Source organism: Oryctolagus cuniculus, chromosome 2 (genome assembly GCF_964237555.1).
Source record: "Oryctolagus cuniculus chromosome 2, mOryCun1.1, whole genome shotgun sequence".
Lineage (NCBI taxonomy): Eukaryota > Metazoa > Chordata > Mammalia > Lagomorpha > Leporidae > Oryctolagus > Oryctolagus cuniculus.
Genome location: NC_091433.1, coordinates 192,833,527 through 192,856,130, shown reverse-complemented (window position 1 = coordinate 192,856,130; position 22,604 = coordinate 192,833,527). Strand labels below are relative to the sequence as shown.

General features: G+C 58.0%; 1 protein-coding gene across 3 annotated transcripts in view; it reads left to right on the top strand.

The window, feature by feature from the left end:
- Positions 1–10,037: 10,037 nt before the first annotated feature.
- ASAP2 (ArfGAP with SH3 domain, ankyrin repeat and PH domain 2) overlaps positions 10,038–22,604 on the top strand; it is a 167,743-nt gene continuing 155,176 nt past the window's right edge. Inside the window, exon 1 of one of the 3 annotated variants that reach the window (XM_051833312.2) lies at positions 10,038–10,427. In XM_051833312.2, coding sequence (XP_051689272.2) covers positions 10,302–10,427 — 126 coding nt within the window. In that variant the 5' untranslated portion in view covers positions 10,038–10,301. The remainder of the gene's footprint in view (positions 10,428–22,604) is intronic. The other 2 variants (XM_051833313.2, XM_051833314.2) reach the window with 2 other exon arrangements.

Genomic DNA, 22,604 nt, shown 5'->3' with positions numbered 1-22,604 from the left:
GGGAGCCTGAGTGCTGCGACTCGGATCCCTTCTGTGACCTGAGGGCTCCCGTCTGGGCCGGAGGCGTCTGACTGGACCGGACAGTTCTCTGTAGCAGTCACCAGGGAAACATTGATGCAGTTTCTCTCTATTATCTCAGGAAGTGTTCAGTCCTGGGCAGCAGCCCCGCACACCCCGACCGCACCCCTCCGCGGGCCTGCACTGACCCTCAGCCTGTATGGACAAGCTGGACCCCCCATGGAGACTGAATAACCCAGTGTGGGGGCTTGAGCGTCCCAGGAGGACAGAGCGCTTCCTGGGGTCCCGGCCGGAGCTCGCTGTCACCGAGGCCCCGATGCGTGTGCACCTGCTCTGACAGCTCAGTGCTCAGCTGAAGGCTGAAGACAGAGGCAGGGGCCATCCGAGGCAGAACAGCCGGGGTGTCTGGGGCGGGAATGACGGACGGGGAGGAATTGCGTGTCTTCTCTGTTTCACTTCCATCTGGGGCGGTCGCTCTCGTTGCAGGGAGGAGAGGGTTAAAAGGCCTCACTCGACCATTTTCTAAGGAAGATTTCTCTGTTGCAGAATCAAAGCAAGTTTCAAGCACGTGACCAATCAGGGATCCTGCCGTGGTCTAGCGTTTAGGGACGGAATCTGGACATCTGGGATCAACACGGCTTCCTGGGTGATCCTGGACATCTGGTATCAACACAGCTACCTGTGTGATGGTTCCTCCCTCCCCTCTACCCACTTTTCCAGGTCTGGGCTGAGCCTCCCTGAGCTGCTCACTCAAAGTCCGAAGGCTGCAGGGCCGCGGTTTGGAATTTGGCTGCAGGGGCAGCGCCCCGGCACAGCAGACGGACGCCTGCCTCCTGGCCCCAGTCCCGCTCCGCTCCCGGATCCGGCTTCCTGCTAACGTGCACCCTGGGAGGCTGCAGGTGGCTGCACGGGTGCTAGAGTCCCTGCCACCCGCATGCGAGACCGGGATGAGTTCCCCACCGCTGGCTTCAGCCTGCTCCAGCCTGGGCTCTTGCGGGCATTTGGGGAGTGAACCAGCGGACGGAGAGCTCTCCCCATCGGTCTCTCTGTCTCTGCCTCTGAACTAAAATGAAAATAAAGAAACATCGAGACCTGGCCTCCAAACCCTGGAAGTCTACACTTCTCGTCTTTCAGTCTTTCAGGACGTTTTCACCACACTAACTTGGTGTTTTTTCCCTAACAGCGTTACTGCTACGTAATTCGCATTCCACACGATTCAGCCACTCCGAGCCTGCAGCCCACTGGGTTTTGGCATAGTCACAGGGTTGGGCAACCGTCACCACAGTCAAGTTTAGAAGATTTTAGTCACCCCAAATGGAAACCTCATCCCTTTAACCATCACTTCCTATTAACCCCGTGCCCTCTGTAGCCCTAAGCAACCTCAAGTCCATTTTCCGCGTCTACTAGTTCCTCTCTTCTGGAAATTTCTTATTTATAATTACCCGTAGAGTAAGGGGTCTTTCGCGATTGGCTTCTCTCCCCTCACCGTCTCAAGGCCCATTCCTGTTCCAGGACCGGGACGCACGCCGTCTTGCCGCCCCAGCTCTCGGGGCACGGGGCACTTGGGTGGTTTCCACGTTTTGGCGGCTATGAATAGCGCTGCTGCTGATACTCTGAACAAGCTCTTGTGTGGAGTGCGTCCTCATTTCTCCCCGGGGTATAGCAAGGGGTGGGATGGCTGAGTCCCCTGGCAACTCCCTGAGAGCGCTTCCCTCGGCTGGCTCCTCTGCAGATGGCAGCAACAGCTGGGACCCGGCCAAGTGGAAGCCAGGAGCCAGGATCTCCCTCCGGATCTCGCACAAGGGTGGCAGGAACCTGGGTACCGGGCGGTCACCCACTGGCTCCGAGGCGCACTAGCAGGAAGCTGGATCCGGCGTGCAGAGTAGCGGGGACTTGAACCCCTGAACCATATGGGATATGCGCATCCTGAGTGGCGGCTTCACCTGCTGTGCCCAGCCCTGTGTGCAAGCTTCCGAGGAGCTCACGGCAGCGGCATCCTTGTACATCCCCGCCAGCTGCACAAGAGGACTCCAGTTTCTCCATGTCTTCCCCAACACTTGCTATTATCCGTCTTGATCATATTATCACTTGAGAGGCAGAGAGGCAGGCAGAAAGAGCCCGACTGGCTCCCTCCCCAAATGGCTGTAACAAGACGGCAGCTGGGAGCCAGACACTCCATCCAGGTCTCCCACTGGAGTGGCACTGCTGCCTCCCAGGTCTGTGCTGGAAACTGAACCCAGGTGCTCCAGCGTGGGCGTGGTCTCCCGGCTGCTGGCCTAAACACCTGTTTGATTTTGGCCATCCTGGCGATTGTGGAGTGTCACGTTGTGGTTTGATTTGCATTTCCTGGATGGCAGACAATCCTCAGCACATGGCTACGGTGATTTGAGTCTCTTCTTTGGAGAAATGTCTATTCAGATCCTTTGCCCAGTTTCCAATTGGGTCATCTGTCTTTTTTGTTATTGAGTTGAGAGAATTCTTTACATATTCTAGATACAAGTCCTTTATCAGATACCGTGTTTATAAATATTTCCTTATGATCTGAGTTTTCTTTCTTTTAAAAGTTTTTTTTTTTTATTTATTTGAAAGGCAGAGAGAGAGAGAGAGACAGAGAGACAGAGAGCAATCTGTGCTGGTTCACTCCCCAAATGGCTACAATGACCAGAGCTGGGCCAGGCTGAAGCCGGGAGCCAGGAGCTTCTTCCAGGTCTCCCACACGGGTGCAGGGGTCCAAGGGCTTGGGCCATCTTCTGCTGCTTTCCCAGGTACATGAGCAGGGAGCTGCATCTCTTCCCATTCTTGATGTGTCCTTTGGAGTACAAAATTATTCAATTTAGATGAAATACAATGCATTATTTTTATTATTTTGTGCACCTGTTTGCCTCTAAGCTTACCTCTCCATAATAATTTCTCCAGGAGCAGCCAGAATGACTGTTTGAGCATTTCTTTCTTTCTTTCTTTAAAATTTATTTATTTGTTTGAGAGGAAGAGAGATTGTGTGAGAGAGGGAGGGAGAGAGAGGGAGAGAGAAAGAGCGAGAGCGCACGTGCACCTGCTGGTCACTCCTTCAAATGCCTGCAGGAGCTGGGGTTGGGCAGGACCCCGGCTGGGATCCATCCAGGTCCCCCACATGAGGGGAAAGAGCCCAATTGCTTGAGTCATCACCCTGTATGCCAGGGTCTTCCCTAGCAAGAAGCTGAATCAGGAGCCGGAGCCGGGAGTGAAGCCCAGGTGCTCAGATGTGGAGCTCAGTGTCTTCGCCAGTGTCTTACCTGCTGGGCTGAAGTCCTGCCCGCCTCTTCAAAAATTTTTATTTGGGGCCTGTGCTGTGGTGTAGATGGTGAAGCTGCCACCTGCAGCACTGGCATCCCATATGGGCACTGGTTCGAGTCCTGGCTGTTCCTCTTCTGATCCAGCTCTCTGCTGTGGCCTGGGAAAGCAGTGCTTGGGCCCCTGCATCCACATGGGAGACCCAGAGGAAACTCCTGGCTCCTGGCTTCGGATCGGCGCAGCTCCGGCCATTGTGGCCATCTGGGGAGTAAACCAGCAGATGGAAGACCTCTCTCTCTCTTTCTCTGCCTCTTTTAACTCTGCCTTTTGAAAAATTAAATGAATCTTAATTTTTTTATGAGAGAGAAAGAAAGGACTTTAAGTGTGAAGCAAACCACGCCAGCCCTGCTCAGATCGAAGGCCCTGCAGGATGCGGCCCCGCCCACCTCCTCAGCGTCCCGGGGCCATCTCACCCTCGTCACAGCCGCAGCCTCTCTGACCGCCTTTCTCAGGATGTCCACCTCACTCCTGCCTCAGGGCCTTTGCTCGTGCTGTGCCTGTGCAACACTCTCCTCGCTGCTATAGTCAGCTGCTCCACCTCTTCATCCTGGTCACCTCCTCCAAGCAGCCTTCCCTGGTTGTCTTTTTAAGGAAGCTTCTCTTCACAGCACCCCAGAGGTGCTTCGTTACAGGGCTCTGTTTCCAGTCTCTGGCTAGGGCTCACATGAACTTACCTCAGTCATGCATTTCCTACCCAGCTTCCCTTGCTAGAATCCAAGTTCTTGGACAGCAGAGAGAGACTGACTTGTCCACAGCTGCACACCTGTTAGGGTGCTGCTTGGCACAGAGTAGGTGTTTAGTAAACATTATTTGAACTAACAAAGTGCCACGGCAGCAACCAGGCAGAGGGTGTTACAGCCTGGCCCCTCGGCAGTGAACGGAGCCTTCACCAACCTTAGGACGGGAGAGGACTCTGCTTCCGGCTTCCCTGAGACCCGTCTGTACGTCGCACTTTACTTGCCTTGGAACACTGGGCTTCTGACGCCACGGGACAACCACACTCGCTTCCGGCGTTCCAGTCTTGCATGGGGTGGGGGGACCCAGCCCAGGCACCTCTGCTGCCCCAAGCAGTGCACGTGTGTCTTTACCAGACAGAAGAGACCCCGCCACGGCGCGAAGCCCCACTGCGCCTTGGCTCACGTCAGAGTGCTGGTGATCCTCACCGGTTCTGCAGGCTGGAAGATAAGCAGCTCCACACCATTCATTCTCCTGCCACCTGTCTAGGGAGCGTTCCTGCCTTGGGGACTGGAGGTATAGAGAAAACACTCTTTGTCCCCTTGTCCCAGGAGCACCGTCTCGCGATGGCAGGGAAATGAGAAATGAGAAATTTGTATGCTGGAAGCAGCCAGTGCTTTGAGGGATCTGGAGCATTTTGTGTCCAGAGTGCAGCTGAGACTTAGCTTCACTTAGCTGGCGTCTGGTCTCTCTCGGTACTTGGGAGACAATGAGGCTGGGGGGTGGGGCGGGGCAGGGTGTGCACATGGGGAGGTCTGGGGGGGGGATCAGCAGGGTGCTAAGCTCTGAGTGTGGCTGCTGCACGCTGGCTCCTGGCAGAAGCACTGTAGGTCTGCCCCCGGCACCAGGAAAGCAGGGAGGAGGTGCCGACTCCGCCCAGAGGACAGAAGGACCTCATGAAGGCAGGTGACCAGGAGTCAGCCAGGTGGACTAGGGAGGGGCGCCCAGAGAGAGGGCGTGGCGTGAGGGCTCGGGGATGAGAAGTGTCCTCAGCTTATTTCGCACCAAAGGGCGCTGTGGAGTGGGGAAAGTGGCTGCTGCACTTCCGATCCAGCTTCCTGCTAATGTGCCTGGGAAGGCAGTGGAGGAGGGCCCAAGCGCACCCACATGGGAGACCAGGAAGAGGCTCCAGGCTCCTGGCTTCAGCCTAGCCCAGCCCTGGCCGTGGCGGCCATTTGGGGATTGAACCAGCAGCTGGAAGATCTCTCGCCTCTCTCTCTGTAACTCTGCCTCTGTCTTTCAAATAAATAAGTAAAATCTTAAAGAAATAAAATCACTTGTTAAATGCACCCCTGAGAAATTGGAGCAGAACCTATCTAAATGGAGTGCTCAAGAAACTTTTCTTGCTTTTTTGTCAAAACAAACCACACCCTCTGCTGGCATCTGCTAAGTACTTGCAAACAACCAATGGCATTTTCTTCATTAAGATAAATACTTTTTATGAACACAGTTGCCTTCATTCTCCCTCATACAGTCCGGTTTGCTGAGGTGCTGCCCTACGTGTGCTGAGTCCCACAAGCATGACTCAAAGTTGGAAGGTCTGTGCCCTACCTCTTGGCAGGAAAGATACATTGATACTCAGCATGCAAGAGTAAATGTTTAACCAACTGCTCACTAAAACAAAGTGCGTGTGCATAGACATAAGTGAGCGTATCTGGATGTGCATTGATGTAAAGAACAGTTGCACACAAGTTAAAAGGAGTTACAAACGATACACTGTGCGTCCTTGTGAATTCCACAGAGCTCATTGATTCTCATCAGCTCTTCCGGGGGTTTCACCAAACGCTTCCTTCATGGCCAGTCTGTGTCTGCACCTCACCCGCCACTTGACAGAGCATGACTATGAGTAAATTCCTGATGATTATCCAACGAAGCAAAGAAGTTGCTCGTGTCCCTGACAGACGAGTGCAGTTGTGACATGACTGTTGGCTGACATTTGCGTCTGTTAATGACTGAGATGCACGTGAGAGTGGAGATGCATGGGGTAACTTCATCCGGCAAGGACACGGTGACCTTGGGGCTGCATCAGACAACAATTTGCAGCTATTGGAAAAACACGGCCTCAGAAATGGTCGGCGCTCACGATGCAGCGGCTACAGCTGATGCAGCTTTAAGTTTGGTTTGCATGATGCGCATCTTCTCTGTGACTTCGTCAGGATGAGACAATCAACGGAACAATAGCCATGGTTTTGCCCGCGTCCTGGTATGACCCTCCTCCTGTGACCAAGTTCAAGCTCCCAGAGTGGACAGCTGGGAGGAGAAGGGACAGGCCACCCTACGGTATTATTTCCACCGTCCACACACAAGGAACAGCCAGCATGGGGCAGCCCAGCCCGGTAGGGATGGCGCTCATAACCGGAGCTGCGTCCTGCAGTCTAGCAGCGAGAGGGTCGTGTACAGAAGCGGCTTTGCTAACAACAACAAACCAGATGTCAAGTAGCTTTCTGGAAAGTTAGCTATAAAAAATCTGCTAACAAAATGACCATACTCTCAGAAATTAGCTCAGGACGTCATCTAAAACATTCTCGATCAGTCTCTCTGCAGTAACGTGGCCCTCGCAGCACCGGCCGCACGCTCTGTTACATGGGTAATGGGATCTCACTGAATGCCGGGGTGGGGAGAAGCCTTGGAAGTGAGCCCATGTCAGCATCTCTCATCTTGTGAATGAGGTCCCCGACATCCAGGGACTTCATTTGCTTACCAGAGAAGCAAAGCTGGTGCCAACCCCAGGTTTTCATAGGATAGTTCCCGAGTGCTGTTTCTGTCCCCACTGTGCTGGGGGAGAGAACCATGGCAAGCGCAGGCCACCTTCCTCACCTGTGGATTAACGGGTCCACTCAGCAACACTGCTTTGGGCAGAGGACCCTTCAGGTGTGGACATGGACTTGCTCACATGTCCACGTCCCCAGGGGCTTTTTCCTGTTGCTCTGTTTCTATTTTATTACACTGTTCACTGCACTTTTAAGGCACAGACCTGAGTTCCACGAATAATCATTTACAAGTTATCAGCAGGTGAACTGGACAAGTCTTGCGTTAAACCAGCCAACCCTGAAGCACAGTTAGGGCCGAGAACATATTTTATATCTTGATCCAAGAATGAAAAGAAAAATCTCAGGTTCTTGTGAAGGCAGAAAATCTCTTTGCAAAATGGGTTGTTGGCCAATCTCAGCGGGTTGCTAACATTTTCCTTTTTGAGAATACAGTTTTCTTTCTTCTCAGGAAATGATAAATCTGCAACACCATGTTTTCTCTTTTTTAAAGAAATAACACCAGCCTGCGGTCTCTTCCCTGACGTGTGGATTCAGAACATTTCGGATGTGACTCAGGCCCGGCGGAGACAAGGCCACTGCTCCACAACCAAGCACACTGCCCTTCTGCAGCGAAACACAAATGGTCGCGAGAAGCAGGGACCACGAGGCCACACATCCTCAGATCAGGTCATCGTGGGCGATCTCACCACCAAGAGCTATGTGACAGGTTTTCAGGGTTTTAGACATAAAGGTATTTATTTTCATTGTACTTGAAAGGGGAGAGAGAGAGAGAGAGAGAGAGAGAGAACAGAGATCTTCCATCTGCTGGTTCACTTCCCAGGTGTGCATAACAGCCGGGGTTGGGCTGGGCCGGGCTGAAACCAGGAGCTGGGGATTCAGTCTGGGTCTCACATGTATACTGCTTTCCCAGGCCAGAGCAGAGAGCTGGACAGGAAGTGGAGCAGCTGGGACTCGAACCCGTACCCACAATGGATGCCGGCACTGCAGGTGGAGGCTTAGTCCACTACGTCACAGTACCATCCCCCTGCCTCATGAAGTGACATCTTAATCACAGTGCCAAAGGCCCACTCACTCAGGGCCTTTTAGATTTTTTAAATAAAGATTTTAATTATGTATTTGAAAGGGAGAGGCAGAGAGAAAGGTCTTCCATCCACTGTGTCACTCCTCAAATGGCTGCAACAGCTGGAGCTGGGCCCGGCAGAAGCCAGGAGCCTGGAACACCATTCGGGTCTCCCACATGGGTAACAAGGGCCGGAGGACTTGGGCCATCACCGGCTGTTTTCCCAGGAGCATTAGCAGAGAGCTGGCCGAACGTGGAGCAGCCAGGACCTGAACTGGGTCTCGGGTATGGGAAGCAATGCGGGTGGTGTGCATACGGCCCCTTGCTCAGACTTGGAAGGAGTGGCAGAGTAGTAAACTGCTCTGTCATTCCGATCCATCTGACGTCCTCTTTACACCGCCAATGGACTTGGTGACGATTTCTTTTCCACCAGCTCTCTCATCCACTTGCAACACACAACGCAGCACCACTACTTCCTGCCCCCGAGAAAATACCACAAATGAGAAGAAACGGGGCAAGAGGTGCATGGAGAGAGAGAGAGCACTGAGCTTCACTTTGCCCTTGTAGAAGGCGTCTTGAACGCTTTGGCTAATGCTGGACCAGATGCCAAGGAAAATCACAGCGTGCCCATCCTAAGCCCGCAGAGCCTCACAGAGACTGCGGTCGCCAAGCCCTGAAAAGGTGGCCAGGATAGACATTGTCCCACCAGGATGGACATTGTCCCACACCACCCAGGAACAAAGACTGCAGCTAGAGGAGCAGGCAGGAGGCCACCGAAGGAGCCAGGGGCACCAGTATACCTGCAACAGGTACCCGCCAGGCAGGAAGTATACAAAGTTGCCAATCCAGGAAATCCCCAAAGACATCCAAAGGGTGGAAACCCTACAGGGAGGACAGCAGCAGAGTTTCAAAGTTGCAGCTCATGGCTGAGTGCAGTACTGAAAGCCGCGCACCAAGCAATCCAGGGAGCGCTGCTGAAATACCAGAGGCCATACATAACGTCTGAGCGAAGGCGCCCCTCCTACAGCGAATTCTCACAAGGCAGCTTAAGACGGGCCGTGGGGTCCCCGGTCCCCGGAGGCAGCTCCCCCAGCGTCTCTCGCACTTCCTCCTCGTCCGAAGCACAAAAGGTTTTTGTCCATTTCTCCCGGGTCTAGAGCCGGCAGCCACGGCCAGCGCTGCACTCGGCTGGCGGAGCCGCCGGCGCGATTCTACGCGAGCGCAGTCCCCAGACCCGAGAGCTGCGCATGGAAGTCGGCGTTGATTCAGCCTCTTCCCGCGGACCGGCTACGACCCGGCCTGGCCGCCCTCCACCCCCGGAGGAGACCCCTCCTCGCCCGCTCGCGCGGCGTCCCCGGGAGGGGTCCGGCCGGGCACCCTGGGAGGATTTCCCGCTAAGCCCGGGCGAGCGCAGCGGACACGACTGCAGCATTTCCTGGCGCCGTGCGCCTTCCTAGCAGAGGGGCCACCCGTGGGGGTTTGAATCCCACCAGGACCCCAGCCCTCGGGCACGTTGGTCCGGGCAGGACATGCACCCGCCTCTCTCACGCCTGCCCGGGCGAGACGACCCCACGGAAACCACGCAGACGCTCACTACAGGGTTCCCACTCGTGGCTGTGTCAGGTGCTCCGGGCGGAGCGCGTCCTCCGGCAGGGGGCGAGCGACTCGCGCCGGCTTCCCGCAGCCCGGGCTTTCCCCGGGTGCGCTTCAGGTGGGGGCCCCAGCGGGGCTCCCCGCCGGGGCCGGGCTGGCGTGCCCGGGGGGGGGGGGGGAAGGCGGCCCTGGCTCGGCCCGAGCGCACCCAGGGTCCGAGCGACGGCCTCGGGAGGTCTCCGTGCGCGGCAAGACCCCCCCGGGGGGCGCGCCCCAAGACCCCGCGCGCCGCGCCGGCCCCGGGCTTCGAGACAATGCGGCGGCGGCGGCGGCGGGGAGCGGCTCGGCGGGCCGGGGCGCGCGCCGCGCTCCTTCCTGCGGGCTCCGCTTCCCGGCGGCGCGGCGGCGGCGAGCGCGCCGATTGGCGCCCGGGCCTCCGCGCCGCCCCGCCCCGCCCCGCGCCCGGCCGGCCGCCGCCCCCGGCCCGGACCCGCCCCTCTCCGCGGGAGGCGCTCGGGGCCCGCGGCTGGGTGGCGGGCAGTTCCCGCCGGCTCTGCGCGCCCGCCTTGGGGCTCGCTGGAGAGGACGCGCGGCGGCGGCGGCGGCGGTCGCGGGAGCCCTCGGCGCGCGCGCGGACGGCCGGGCCGAGCTGCGGGCTGCGCGCCGCCCCTGCTCCCGCCGCCGGGCCCCGCGCCGGCTCCCGCGCCCAGCGGCGGCCCCCGCGCCCCGGCGCTCCCCTTTGTCCGCGCGCCCGGGCGGCGGCGGCGGCTGTCCCTCGCCCGCGCGCCGCGGCGATGCCGGACCAGATCTCCGTGTCGGAATTCGTGGCCGAGACCCATGAGGACTACAAGGCGCCCACGGCCTCCAGCTTCACCACGCGCACGGCCCAGTGCCGGAACACGGTGGCGGCCATCGAGGAGGTGAGCGGCGGCCTGGGAGGCAGTTCTGGCCGCAGGGACCGCGGCGCCGCGCCCCGGCCGGGTCCCCGCCCGAGGCGGCCCGCGCGGGTCCCGGCCCCCGCGGCCGGGAAAAGTTTCTTCTCCGGCGCTGCGGACGCGGCCGGGCCAGCCCTGCCCGACACAGAAGCCCTTTGTTCCCGCGTCGGGGCTCGCAGGCGACGGTCGAGGGCCACTTCGGGCCTCTGCGGGACCCCCGCCCCGCCCCCATCTCCCTCGCGGGGGCTCCGGCGGGGGCCCTTCCCTCCCCGCGCGGCCAACTTTGGGCCGAGGGCCGGAGGCGGCGGTGAGCAGGGGACCCCTGAGCCCGCCGCGGTCCGGGGTGCGAGGTCCCCGGCGCGGACCTCCGCAGCTTGTCCCCGGCGCGGCTCCGCGCGGGTTCCTCCAGGGGGGCCCGGCCCGCCAAGGTGAAGAGGCCTGGGCGCCCCCGCACCGTGCACGCGGAGTCGGCGCCTCTAGGGCCGGGAGGCCTCTGGTGCGGCTCCGGGTTACCTGCGTCTCACCTGCGGGAACCCCTGGCCGCCTGCCTCCGGCTCCCTGGGCGAGGCCTGGCTTCAGGCAGCTCTTTCAGGGTGCACAGTCATCGCCGGGGCGCTGTCCAGGTCCGGGCCGCAGCCCGGGGCGGGTCCTCGCTGCGGCGGCGCCTCGCTCACCTGCTGGAGCCGGGGCCTCCGAGCGCGGGCGCCTGCCTTCCGCGGGGCCGGTGGCGGGGACCCGGCGCCCAGCCCCGCGTGCGGCAGCCGGGAGTCGCCGGTTTGGTTGTTCTTGGCTGCAGCGTGAGGCTGCCGCATAAGAATCGGGTATGGGGGTGGGTGGGTGGGTGGGTGTTTTAGACCAAAATGCCTGGGCCAGAGTCGGGTGCCCGGGGTCCCCCGGAGCGGTAGATCAAGGCCGGGATTCATCCCGCCACCCCCACCTGAACAAAGAATCTGCGCTTAGCAACCGCTTGAGAAAAAGATGCAGAATGTTTTATCTTAACCGGGGATTCTCTGTAGGCAGAAACAGCCCTTGGCGGGGCTGAGTCAGAAGTCACCGCTCGCTCGCGTTCTTGACCGTGTCGGCCCAGGTAGCTCCTCCTGTCCCCACCCTTTTTTGGCACAAGGCAGCTGAGTGGAAACCTTTTGCAGGGAGTCCAGTGTTCTCCAGGTGACTTAATTCCACTTTTATCTGAAAGGCTTAAAAAAGCAGGCACGAGGCAGGTGGGGATGGCGAGTGAGATGGTTTCGGAAGACCTAGTTGGAAAGCCCTGGAAGTACACCTTCTGCGCCGAGGTAGTAGCAGGTGTTTTGCAAGGCAAGGAAGCTTCATCGCCAGTGCCTGGTCGTGGTTGTAAAGTTGTGTATCTTCCCTCCCTCTGCAGCCTGTCGGTCAGTTCAGTGTGTCAGCCTGGGCAGATGCTGCAAAGCCAGGCAAGTAGGAATTGCTGCTAAAATCGGCGTCCCCTTTCCCTGATTAATTTTAGGTTGGAGCGAATAATTCCAGAGCTCTTTCTGTAGGCTGTGGGGAGATTACCTCGGAGCTCAGTGGCTGAGCAGATTAAAAAGAGACAGGATTTGGCCATTTTGTTAAATTGCAAGCTTGCCTCGTGTTGCCAGCCAAGCACAAGAATCGGTTCCAGTTTCTTCCTTTTTAATACGATTTATTTACTTGTTTATTGGAACGTCAGAAACAGAGATGGGGGTGGGGGAGATAAGAGACCTTCCATTGGCTGGTTCACTCCCCAAATGGCCGCAGCAGCCCGAGCTGGGCCAGGCTGAAGCCAGCAGCTTCATCCAGGTCTCCCACGTGGGTGCAGGGGTCCAAGCACTTGGGCCGTCCTCGTTGCTCTCCCAGGCACATTAGCAGGGAGCTGGATTGGAAGTGGAGCAGCTGGGACTCCAACTGGCACGGCCCCTGTGGGATACTGGCGTCGCAGGAAGTGGCTTAACCCACCATGCCACAACGCCAGTCCCTTTCCAAAATGGAAAAATTGAACTTGTTGCAGGTTCATCTTCCTGTAAGTAAGTCCAGTGTACATGCTGTGATGACGGTGTGTGTAGACCTGGGTTTGAAACTAAATTTTCAGGGCCAGCACTGTGACATAGCAAGTAAAGCTGCTGCCTGCAGCGCCTGCATCCCCTGTGGGCGCCAGTTCAAGTCCCGGCTGCTCCACTTCCAATCCAGCTCTCTGCTATGGCCTAGGAAAGCAGTAGAAGATGGCCCAAGTGCTTGGATCCCTGCACCCACTTGGCAGACCTGAAAGAAGCTCCTGGCTCCTGGCTTCGGATCGGTGCAGCTCCGGCCATTGCGGCCACCTAGGGAGTGAACCAGTGGATGGAAAACCTTTCTGTCTGTCTGTCTCTCTCCGCCTCTTCCTCTCTGTAACTCCACCTTTCAAGTAAATAAATATTTAAAATGAAAATAAACAAAAAAACCTAAATTTGCAAGCTGCTTGCTTTCTGAGAGGAATTGTGTAGCTGCCTTTCCAGAATGTTCTTTCCCGTTGTGGTGTTAAGTCCGTGACAGAAAATAGCTGTTCTGTGTGCTGACCGCGGACGCTCACGGGATCTTGTTTTCAAAATTGCATCATGTGGAGCAGACACGGAGGCAGGCCTTGCGACAGCTACTCAACAGAAATCGACTTAAAATCCATAAGGCCTTGTTTCTGTGTTTAAACAAATGAACGGTGGAATTAGTACACTAATTTTAAACCCCTGAACCTTTGTGAACCTGTCATTTCTGAGGTAGCCTTCGTGTGCTAAAAGCTGACCCACAGAAGTGCACTCGTGGATCGGCACACCTGTCGCTGGGTCCCTGCCGGTGGTGCACCGAACCCCGCCACGCGCTGGGTTTGGCCCTCATCATGCTCTGTGGTCGAGGAGATGGAGGCCGGGAGAGGTCAAGTGCTTTGTTCGGCAGGATTTGAACGTGGCTCCACGTTGTTATCAGAAACTGCTGCTTCCTCTGTTAACCATGCTGGATTCTCTGAATGACTCCACCCCGTGAGCCTGGGTTCAAGTGACGTCTGCCACTTACCAGTTGTGGGGGCTTGGGTGAGAAGCTGAGCTTTTTGTCAGTTTCCTGGGCGTTGAAGTCTGGCTGGCGGTTCCTGTGCCTCAGGAGAGGGGTGAGGGCTGCGTGAGGTTGTACACAGCGCAGAACCGACGCAGACCCGGCTCAGTGAGTGCCAGCCGCTCACCAGGCCGTACCCCGGTTAACGCACCGTCCCCGTGAGGGCGGGAAGGGCAGAGGGAATGGAGGAGCGGTTGAACGAGTGAGTAAGACCTTGCAGACGCATTAACCCTGCGTTTTCTTTGTAGCCAGTTTGTTGTCTTGGCAGTGAGTGAGAGCGTGGCTGTGTTTTAAAGTTTTGACTCCGTCACTTTCTCGGGGTGAAGTAATTATTTTGCACAGCTTTCGCAAGCTTCGCCAAGTCTGGTGCTGCAGTCGGAGTCTGCCCTGTGTTTTTGGAAATGGTGGAAAAAATAAGCAGTTGCGGTGGGAAGCTGAGAAGTGAGCACTTTTCCTTTCTTTTTCTCCTTTGGATTTACTTCTGGGAGCCTCTGGGCACTCGGAAAGAACCTCAGAGCAGGGAAGACTTGTATCTGTACTTGAGGTGTGCACGTTTTCAGTTAGACCCTGCCTTTAATGCTGTCCCGTCTGGCTTGCTTATATGGCGTGAGTGCAGTTTTAAAAATAAATTTGATGTTGACTTGTAAGTATGAAAATTTAATCTACTTCCTTCCGGGGCCGTGATTCTCGACTGTTGTCCCTGGTTACCGTGGAAACCCCGTTGCTGTGACAGCACAGACTGCAGGGGCAGAAGGAGCATCCGGGCCCCACGGGCGCCCAGGGCCCTGCCGTCCATGGGGCCAGGCCCCCTCCGGCAGGGGCAGTGGGAACCAGGCCTCCTGGTTTTTAGGCAAGAATGTGATGATTCGGAGTCTGGTCCTTTGTGACTTTCTGCAAAGGCGGCTCCTGCCGACCCCGGACTAAGAGATTTTGGGTCTGGAGGGTGTCACTGCCTTGCCCAGGAGGTCTTTTGGGCCCACTCAGGGCCCCCTTTCCATGCTGGGCCCTGGAATCCGCATTTGTGCGTAGCTGGGGCCTCTGAAGCGCTCGGTGCTCTGAAGGTTGGAAGCGCAGTCCTGCTCCCGGCAGGCTCAGTCAGGGTCGCACAGTGAGGCCGAGTGTAGGCGATGGGGATAGAAAACCAGGAGGAGACCGGCCCCTGGCTTCAGATCGGCCCAGCTCCAGCTGCTGCGTCATTTGGGGAGTGAGCCCGTGGATGGAAGCCCCTCTCTCTCTCCCCCTCTCTCCCTGAGAGGCACAGGCACCTCATAAACAGCTCCGTGCACTGACACGTGATGGGACTGTGTCTGTAGGATCACCCAGCATGGGTGGCTGTGCAGGGGTGAGGGTGGTGCTCTGTGCCCGGGTGGCTGTGCAGGGGTGAGGGTGGTGCTCTGTGCCCAGGTGGCTGTGCAGGAGTGAGGGTGGTGCTCTGTGCCCGGGTGGCTGTGCAGGGGGTGAGGGTGGTACTCTGTGCCCAGGTGGCTGTGCAAGGGTGAGGGTGGTGCTCTGTGCCCGGGTGGCTGTGCAGGGGTGAGGGTGGTGCTCTGTGCCCGGGTGGCTGTGCAGGGGGTGAGGGTGGTACTCTGTGCCCGGGTGGCTGTGCAGGGGTGAGGGTGGTGCTCTGTTCCGGGTGGCTGTGCAGGGGTGAGGGTGGTACTCTGTTCCCCAGGTGGCTGTGCAGGGGTGAGGGTGGTGCTCTGTGCCCGGGTGGCTGTGCAGGGGTGAGGGTGGTACTCTGTGCCCGGGTGGCTGTGCAGGGGTGAGGGTGGTGCTCTGTTCCCTGGGTGGCTGTGCAGGGGTGAGGGTGGTGCTCTGTGCCCAGGTGGCTGTGCAGGAGTGAGGGTGGTGCTCTGTGCCCAGGTGGCTGTGCAGGAGTGAGGGTGGTGCTCTGTGCCCGGGTGGCTGTGCAAGGGTGAGGGTGGTGCTCTGTGCCCGGGTGGCTGTGCAGGGGTGAGGGTGGTGCTCTGTGCCCGGGTGGCTGTGCAGGGGGTGAGGGTGGTACTCTGTGCCCGGGTGGCTGTGCAGGGGTGAGGGTGGTGCTCTGTTCCGGGTGGCTGTGCAGGGGTGAGGGTGGTACTCTGTTCCCCAGGTGGCTGTGCAGGGGTGAGGGTGGTGCTCTGTGCCCAGGTGGCTGTGCAGGGGTGAGGGCGGTACAGGTTGAGAATCCATCATTGCTGCAGGCGGTGCTGTTGGCACTGCTGTGTGAGACCCTTGCAGCCGTCTCCAGCCTGGGCACCTTCTGGGAGCTTGTTAGATGCGGCCAGCATGGGAATGCGCATTTAGCCTAACGGCTAAGACCCCCGTGACCCGCCTTGGAGAGCCTGGGGGCGGGCCCTGGCTGACTCTGGCCTCCTATCACTGCAGACCCTGGGAGACAGTGGTGATGGCTCCTGTTAGCCATGCAGGAGGCTGGATCGTCCCTGCTCCTGGGTCTGCGTCAGCCCCAGGTGTTGAGGGCGTCTGGGGAGTGAACCAGTAGATAGGAGCTCTCTTCCTGTCTCTCTGCCTCAAATGAAGAAGAGGAAGAAGGCGGCAAAGGCTGAGATCCAGCCCCAGGGAGAGCTCAGGAGGCAGGTCCTGACTGCGACCCCGAGTGCCTGACAGTGGCTGGGTCCTTTTGTGGGCCCCCAACCCCCGCCCCTGGTCTGGCGTACTCCCTAGGATTCTGCTGTAATTGGTTTGGGTGGGACCTATAGCCTTGTTTTTTAAATTTTTTTTAAAGACTCCTCCTAAACAGTGCTGATAACGACTGCTAAACCGATGCTGTGTGGTGTCAGGTCAGAGAGTGGTACGTGCTGTCAGGAAGAGCCAAGTGGAATATGGGGAGGAAGGGTTTTGGCCATCAGGAGAGGCCTCGGCGCAGGGGTGGTGTCTGGGCAGCCGGGGACGTGGAGGGAGCTGGCTGTGGGAGTTCTGTGGGTGGAAGGAGAGGCCCTGGGTGTGAGTGGCTGGGAGTGTGTGGGATAGGAAGAAGACAAGTTCACGGGAGGTGTTGGCCAGGGGAGATGGCGGAGCTGCCAGGCCTGTGGGCTGGGGCCAGAGCGCTCAGGGAGTCTTGCTGGACTTCGGGATGGGGAGCCCGCATGGTCTGATGTCCATCTTAAAAGCTTCCTCGTGGTCATTCCAGGGAAAATAGAACTACAGGGCACAGAGGAGAGAGGGGGCCAGCTGGGCGGCTGTGGCAGGACCCAGGCAGAGGGGGCGGGGGTGAGACCGTGGCCGTGCGGCGTGGGCGGTCCGTGGAGGTCCAGGGTGCAGGAAGGGCAGTCAGACCTGCCCGCAGTTTGGTGGCTGCGTTTGGTTGGGATGGGGAGGTAAGCAGAGTAGTTTCTGCTCCAAAGGAGACGCCTGCCAAGCTGAGGCCATCCAGGCCACCTGCAGGGGGGCCGGTTCCGAGATGCTCAGCATGGCTGGTTAGGGTGCTTGTGTGGGGACTGGAGTTGTAATGCCGGTCAAGGAGAGGATGCTGCCGGACTGGGGCCGGAGGACTGCTCCCCCGTGCTCTGCTGTCTCTAGACAGAAGCCGGCAGGTGTCACGTGCCTGGGTGCCGTCCCTGACTCAGCTCCCCAACGCTTCTCTCTCCCTACCGAGAGGATGCGATGACATCGTTCCATTGCAGGAGCGTTCCTCCTCCGCTCGCCCCCTTCCCACCTCTTAGGGCCTCCAAGTGGTCCCCCGGCCCTGCTGAGTGTTTTGTACCACTTCTGTGCTGCCGGTCAGCAGCGGTGGAGGGCATCGTCAGCCAGAGCCGGAGACGTTGGCCGGAGCTGCTGATGGTCGCCGTCTTTGTAGAGGATTTATTCACCCCTACGTGGCCTCGGGCACGTCCCGGAAGTCCTCGCTGCCCGGCGCCCGGGGTGCGAGTGGACGACAGGACTAGCTCCTTCCCTGCAGGACACATGTCAACCTCGGGTTTTTATTTGCTTTTTAAAGATTTTATTCATTTATTTGAGAGGTAGAGTTACAGACAGAGAGAAGGAGAGATAGAGAGGTCTTTTATCCGCTGGTTCACTCCCCAGAGGACTACAACAGCTCTGCCGAGCCGATCCAAAGCCAGGAGCCAGGAGCTTCCTCCGGGTCTCTCCTGCGGGTGCAGGGGCCCAGGGACTTGGGCCATCTTCTACTGCTGTCCCAGGCCATAGCAGAGAGCTGGATGGGAAGAGGAGCAGCCGGGTCTCGAACTGGTGTCCATATGGGATGCCAGCGCTTCAGGCTAGGGCGTTAACCCGCTGCGCCACAGAGCCGGCCCCTGTCCTCTAACCTTTTGTTGTGCCATGAGTCCCTCTGACCCTCTCCTGGTGGTGGTTTGTTTATTTTCAGAAAGGTGTTTTGATGTGTGGAATAAAGCACAGATTTCAAAGGTTTCAAAGGGGACCAGTTACACTGACTTAGCAGAATATTTTTAAAATCAGTGCCATACTCTTTTATAAACTTTTTTAAAAAAAGGATTTATTTATTTATTTGAAAGGGAAAGTGACAGAGAGAGAAGGAGAGAGAGTCTTCCATCCGCTGGCTCACTCCTCAAATGGACGTGATGCTTAGGCTGGGCCAGGCCAAAGCCAGGAGCCAGGAGCTCCATCCACGTGAGTGGCAGGGGCCCAAGCACGTGGACTGTCTCCGCGGCTTTCCCAGGAGTGTTAGCAGGGAGCTGGAGAGGAAGCGGAGCAGCTGGGACCTGACCCTGAGCTCCCATAGAGGATGGCAGCATGACAGGAGGCAGCGTAACCCGCTGCACCTCGGTGCCAGGCCTGTGACGTACAGTTCCTCACTAAGACACGCGTTGTCAACATTAACTTTGGGGCCAGTGCTGGGGCACAGCGGGGTAAGCCACTGCCTGCAGCACCGGCATCCTATATGGGTGCCGGTTCCAGTCCTGGCTGCTCCACTTCCGGTCCAGCTCCCTGCTAATGTGCCTGGGAAGGCAGCGGAAGACAGCCTGAGTCCTTGAACCTCTGCGTTCACGTGGGAGACCTAGAGGAATCTCCTGGCTCCTGGCTTCAGATCGGCCCAGCTCCAGCCATTGAGGCCATCTGGGGAATAAACTAGCAGGTTTAAGAATCTCTCTCTCTTTCTCTCTGTCTCTAACTGTGCCTTTCAAATAAGTAAATATGTCTTTTTAAAAAAAGATTTAACCTTGATGTTACAGTATTGAGGAATGTAAACAGTATTATAACTGTAATGTGGTATTAACATTTCTCTTGCTAATGCTCCCCCAGTGGGCTGCCTGCGTTCCTAATTGAAGTAGGGGCTGGGTTTCAGGTAGATGCCTGTGAAATACAGGTGCAGTTTGTTTTCCTGCTCAGGTTCCCGACACCCCTGAATTCAGGGAAGAATTCCAGGCGTGACAGTGAGTCTCTGAGCGGGCTGTTTTTCTGGAGTGATTGATTGTTTAACAGCTCTGCTTAAACGGCTGCACGGTGGTTATTTCACCGTCACCGTCACCGTCGCCATGGTCGTGACTTGATTCTGAGAGTGCGGCTGAGAAGAGCTGGACCCTGAGCAGGTGGTAGAATTGCGGAGTAGGGCACGCGGTTAGAGGAGCTTGGGTGGGACACCAGTAGGGCACTGCGTGCCCTCATTGCTCGTCTGGGCGGTGGTCAGCTCCCACAGCTGTGCAAGCCTCATCTGGCCCCGTTGAGCTGGGTGGGCTGCGCAGGCCAGCCCTCCCGGCGTGCCTCTCGTGTCCCGCTGTACCAGGCACTCCAGGGCAGGCTGCCCTGTGGGCTGATGGCAGGTTCATGGGTACCTTCTACTCTGGGCTGCAAGAGAGCTCTGAGGTCAGGATTCTTTCCAGAGGGGTCACAGATTTGACGAGATGTCCAGAGCGTGGCTAGAGTGGTGTCAGTCCACACTGGGTGATTTCTCACTTTGGCTCTAATTTTTTTTTTTTAAGATTTATTTATTTATTTGAAAGAGTTACAGAGAGGCAGAGGCAGAGAGAGAGGTGTTCCATCTGCTGGTTCACTCCCCAGATGGCCACAATGGCAGAAGCTTGGCCTATCCCAAATCAGGAGCCAGGAGCTTCTTCCAGTTCTTCCAGGTGGGTGCAGGGGCCCAAGGACTTGGGGCATCCTTCAGGGCTTTGCCAGGCCATAGCAGAGAGCTGGTTCGGAAGTGGAGCAGCCGAGACTCGAACCAGTGCCCATATGGGATGCTGGTGCTGCAGGCTCTACCCGCTACGCCACAGCGCCGCCCCTCTAATTTCTAACGTTCATTGAGTGCTTGTTCTTGTGCCGGCCACGCTTGCAGTTCTTTGCATATATTAATTAGTCCCTCGCTTAGTTATTTCAAAAACCCCACGAGGTCCAGAGCAGTTCGGCCACTTGACCGAGGTCCCAGAGCTGGGAAGCAGGGCCAGGGTGTTGACACCAGAGTCTGCTCTTTCTCACCGCTGCCGCTGCCCTGCACAGCACGTGCCGCTGGGGAAGCCCGCGGTGTTCCTGGCTGTGCCGCCCGCGGACGCTCTGTCTCAGTGTCAGTGAGTCGCATCTGCATTTCTGGAGTGAGTGCTTCTGGAAGATTCCTGCCACCATTTGCTCTCTGCCTCCCCTGCCTCTCCCCCTGCTCACAGGGCTGCTCCCGCCCCTCGCCCTCCGCTCTGCTAACTTGCCCGGCCCTGCAGCCCAGAGCAGGGTGGGGCTCACCACCCGGCCAGAGGCCTGCCCTGCCCCCCGCCTTGCCCACAGCCCTCCTGCCGTCTCTGGCTGGGATCTCTGTTGCCTGTGGAGGCGGCCACCAGGGCGTTCCTCTGGGTTCCTTTTGCAAGGTGGACCTTCCACAGGCTTAGACAGCGTGTGATTGCTCGTGGCGTGGGACACTGACCACTGGGCAGGCGCATATGAAGTGACCTTGACTGCCTGGATGTGAATGCAAAGGACAGACCTGAGCCCGTGGAGCCCAGGGAGGAGAACGCTGACACGGCTGTGTGGGTGGGACTCAGGGCGCACAGAGCAGGCCCTGGGTGCCAGCACACGTGTGTGTCAAGAGGTGGCCCCTGAAGGCTGCATGTCCAGGCAGGCTCAGGCGGGGAGGTGCAGCCTCCTGGTGCCATTTAGGGGACTTTGGTGGAGGGATTCGGAAAGGCAGAGCCAGTGCCAAGTCCCTGAGCTGTGTCCCCGGTGGCCCTAGTCTGTTCCTGGCGAGCTCTCGCACTGAGCAGGTCACCTCGCCGGTGCAGCCTGGGTTGCCTCTTCTGGAAGGTGCAGGTGGAAGAGGCGAGCTCTGAGCATTCTGTCTCCCCAGGCCGGCACCTGCCTCTCGCCACACCTCACTTCTTCAAACCATCTTCTCGGCCACGCTGCTCTCTCTCTGAACTATTGACATTCCTAAGGTCGAGGTCGACGTGAACTTGAGCCCCTCCTTTAAGGATTCCCTCCCTGCACCGTATCCCTGGGCCCGCTGTGGTGTTTGGCTGTTGGGCTGGAATCCCACCAGGTGCGGTGCTGGCTGGGGTTTGGGAATCACGGGGCTGCCGCCCGGCTCACCTTGAAGCAGCGTTCCTGCCGCCTGCCTCTTGATTCTGTCCCCGCTGTGCCTTGCTTCTCGGGTGAACAGCAGGTGCTGTGCATGGTCACAGGGGTTTGTGTCCTCCAGCGATGTGGGCTCTTGGACTTTGGTGGTTGTCTTATGCCAGGCTTCTAGGAGCTCCCCCTCGAACTGGGGGAGCCGATGCCCTCCGCCTTGGCCACTGTGCCCTGTGTGCTGAAGCAGGGGCTTTCCCAGGTGTCCTGTGGACTTGGCTGTGGTCCTGCGATGGGTGGGGAGGGCTGGCTTCCAGCGTGGCCCCCACCTGCCTGGGTGACATGCAGTGTCTGGGCTCTGAACCAGGGCCGTGGACCCTCGCCAGCCTGAAGCTTCCTGTGGTTCTCTGCATCGCGCCTGTTGGGTCAGGAAAGGCTCAGGCATGGACGACAGGGGTCAGAGCAGGAGGAATGGGGAGTTGGTCGTCCTGAGACAGCTTAGTGCTGAAGCTTCCAGTGGGATTCTTACTGCTTCAAAAGATTATTTATGTGTTTGAAAGACAGAGATAAAGAGCGGAGAGGGAGGGAGGGAGAGAGGGAGGGGGAGAGAGAATCTTGCATCTACTGTTTCACTCGCCCAATGTCCACAGTGGCCAGGGCTGGGCCAGGCTGAAGCCAGGAGCCAGGAGCTTCATCCAGGCCTCCCAGGTGATGCAGGGGCTCAAGGACTTGGGCCATCTTCTACTGCTTTCCCAGGCCATAGCAGGGAGCTGGATCAGAACAGGAGCAGCTGGGACTCAAACCGGTGCCCTTAGGGGATGCCGGCACTGCAGGCAGAGGCTTAGTCTACTGCTGCACAGCGCCGGCCCTGATTATTAACTTTTTAAATGAAAGTTTCTGTAGTTTTCCGAAGTGCGTTTTTATTGGGGGGGGGGGGGAGGCTGCAGTTATTGTCACCTTTGTGGAAGATTGAGCTGTAATTCACATACCACAAACCATGGCCCACGCATGACTGAGAACCTCAGGAAGCCACAGAGCCTTCTCCGCTGCTCCGTTCTGGAACGTTTTTCTCCCCGAGTGGAGCTCCCACGCCTGTTCTCCGCCCCCGTGGCCTTGCCTCTTTGGACCTTCCACACTGCAGATTAGCCGGTGCGTGGCCCCTGGTGTCCAGCGGCGCTGGCTCGGCCGGGGGTGTTCCAGGGTCACCCTAGCTGTCCCAGGCATCCGTGCGCCATTGCTGTTTGTACGTGTGGCGCTAGCACGTCTCGTTGGTCCGTTCGTGAGCCCGGGGATGTTTGGGGTGTCTCCGCTTCTTGACTGCTGACGAGTGCCGTGGACACCTGTGAGGTCTCTTGTGTGGCCCCGGGAGTGGGCTTGCTGAGCTTGGGTCACGGTTTATCTTTCTCAGGAGCTGCCAGGCTGTCTTGCTCAGAGGCCGCGCCTCCCTTCCCACGAGCGGCGTGTGAGTGCCCTCTCCGGCCCTGCCAGCGCCTGTCACTGTCTGTCTGGCTACACCCAGCCTGCCGGAGGTGTTTGGTTCCTTTTCCTTGATGGATGACTAATGATGTCGAGCGCTGTTTGGTGTGCCTGTGGCTATCTGCATCATGTCGTCTTTGGGTAAATACC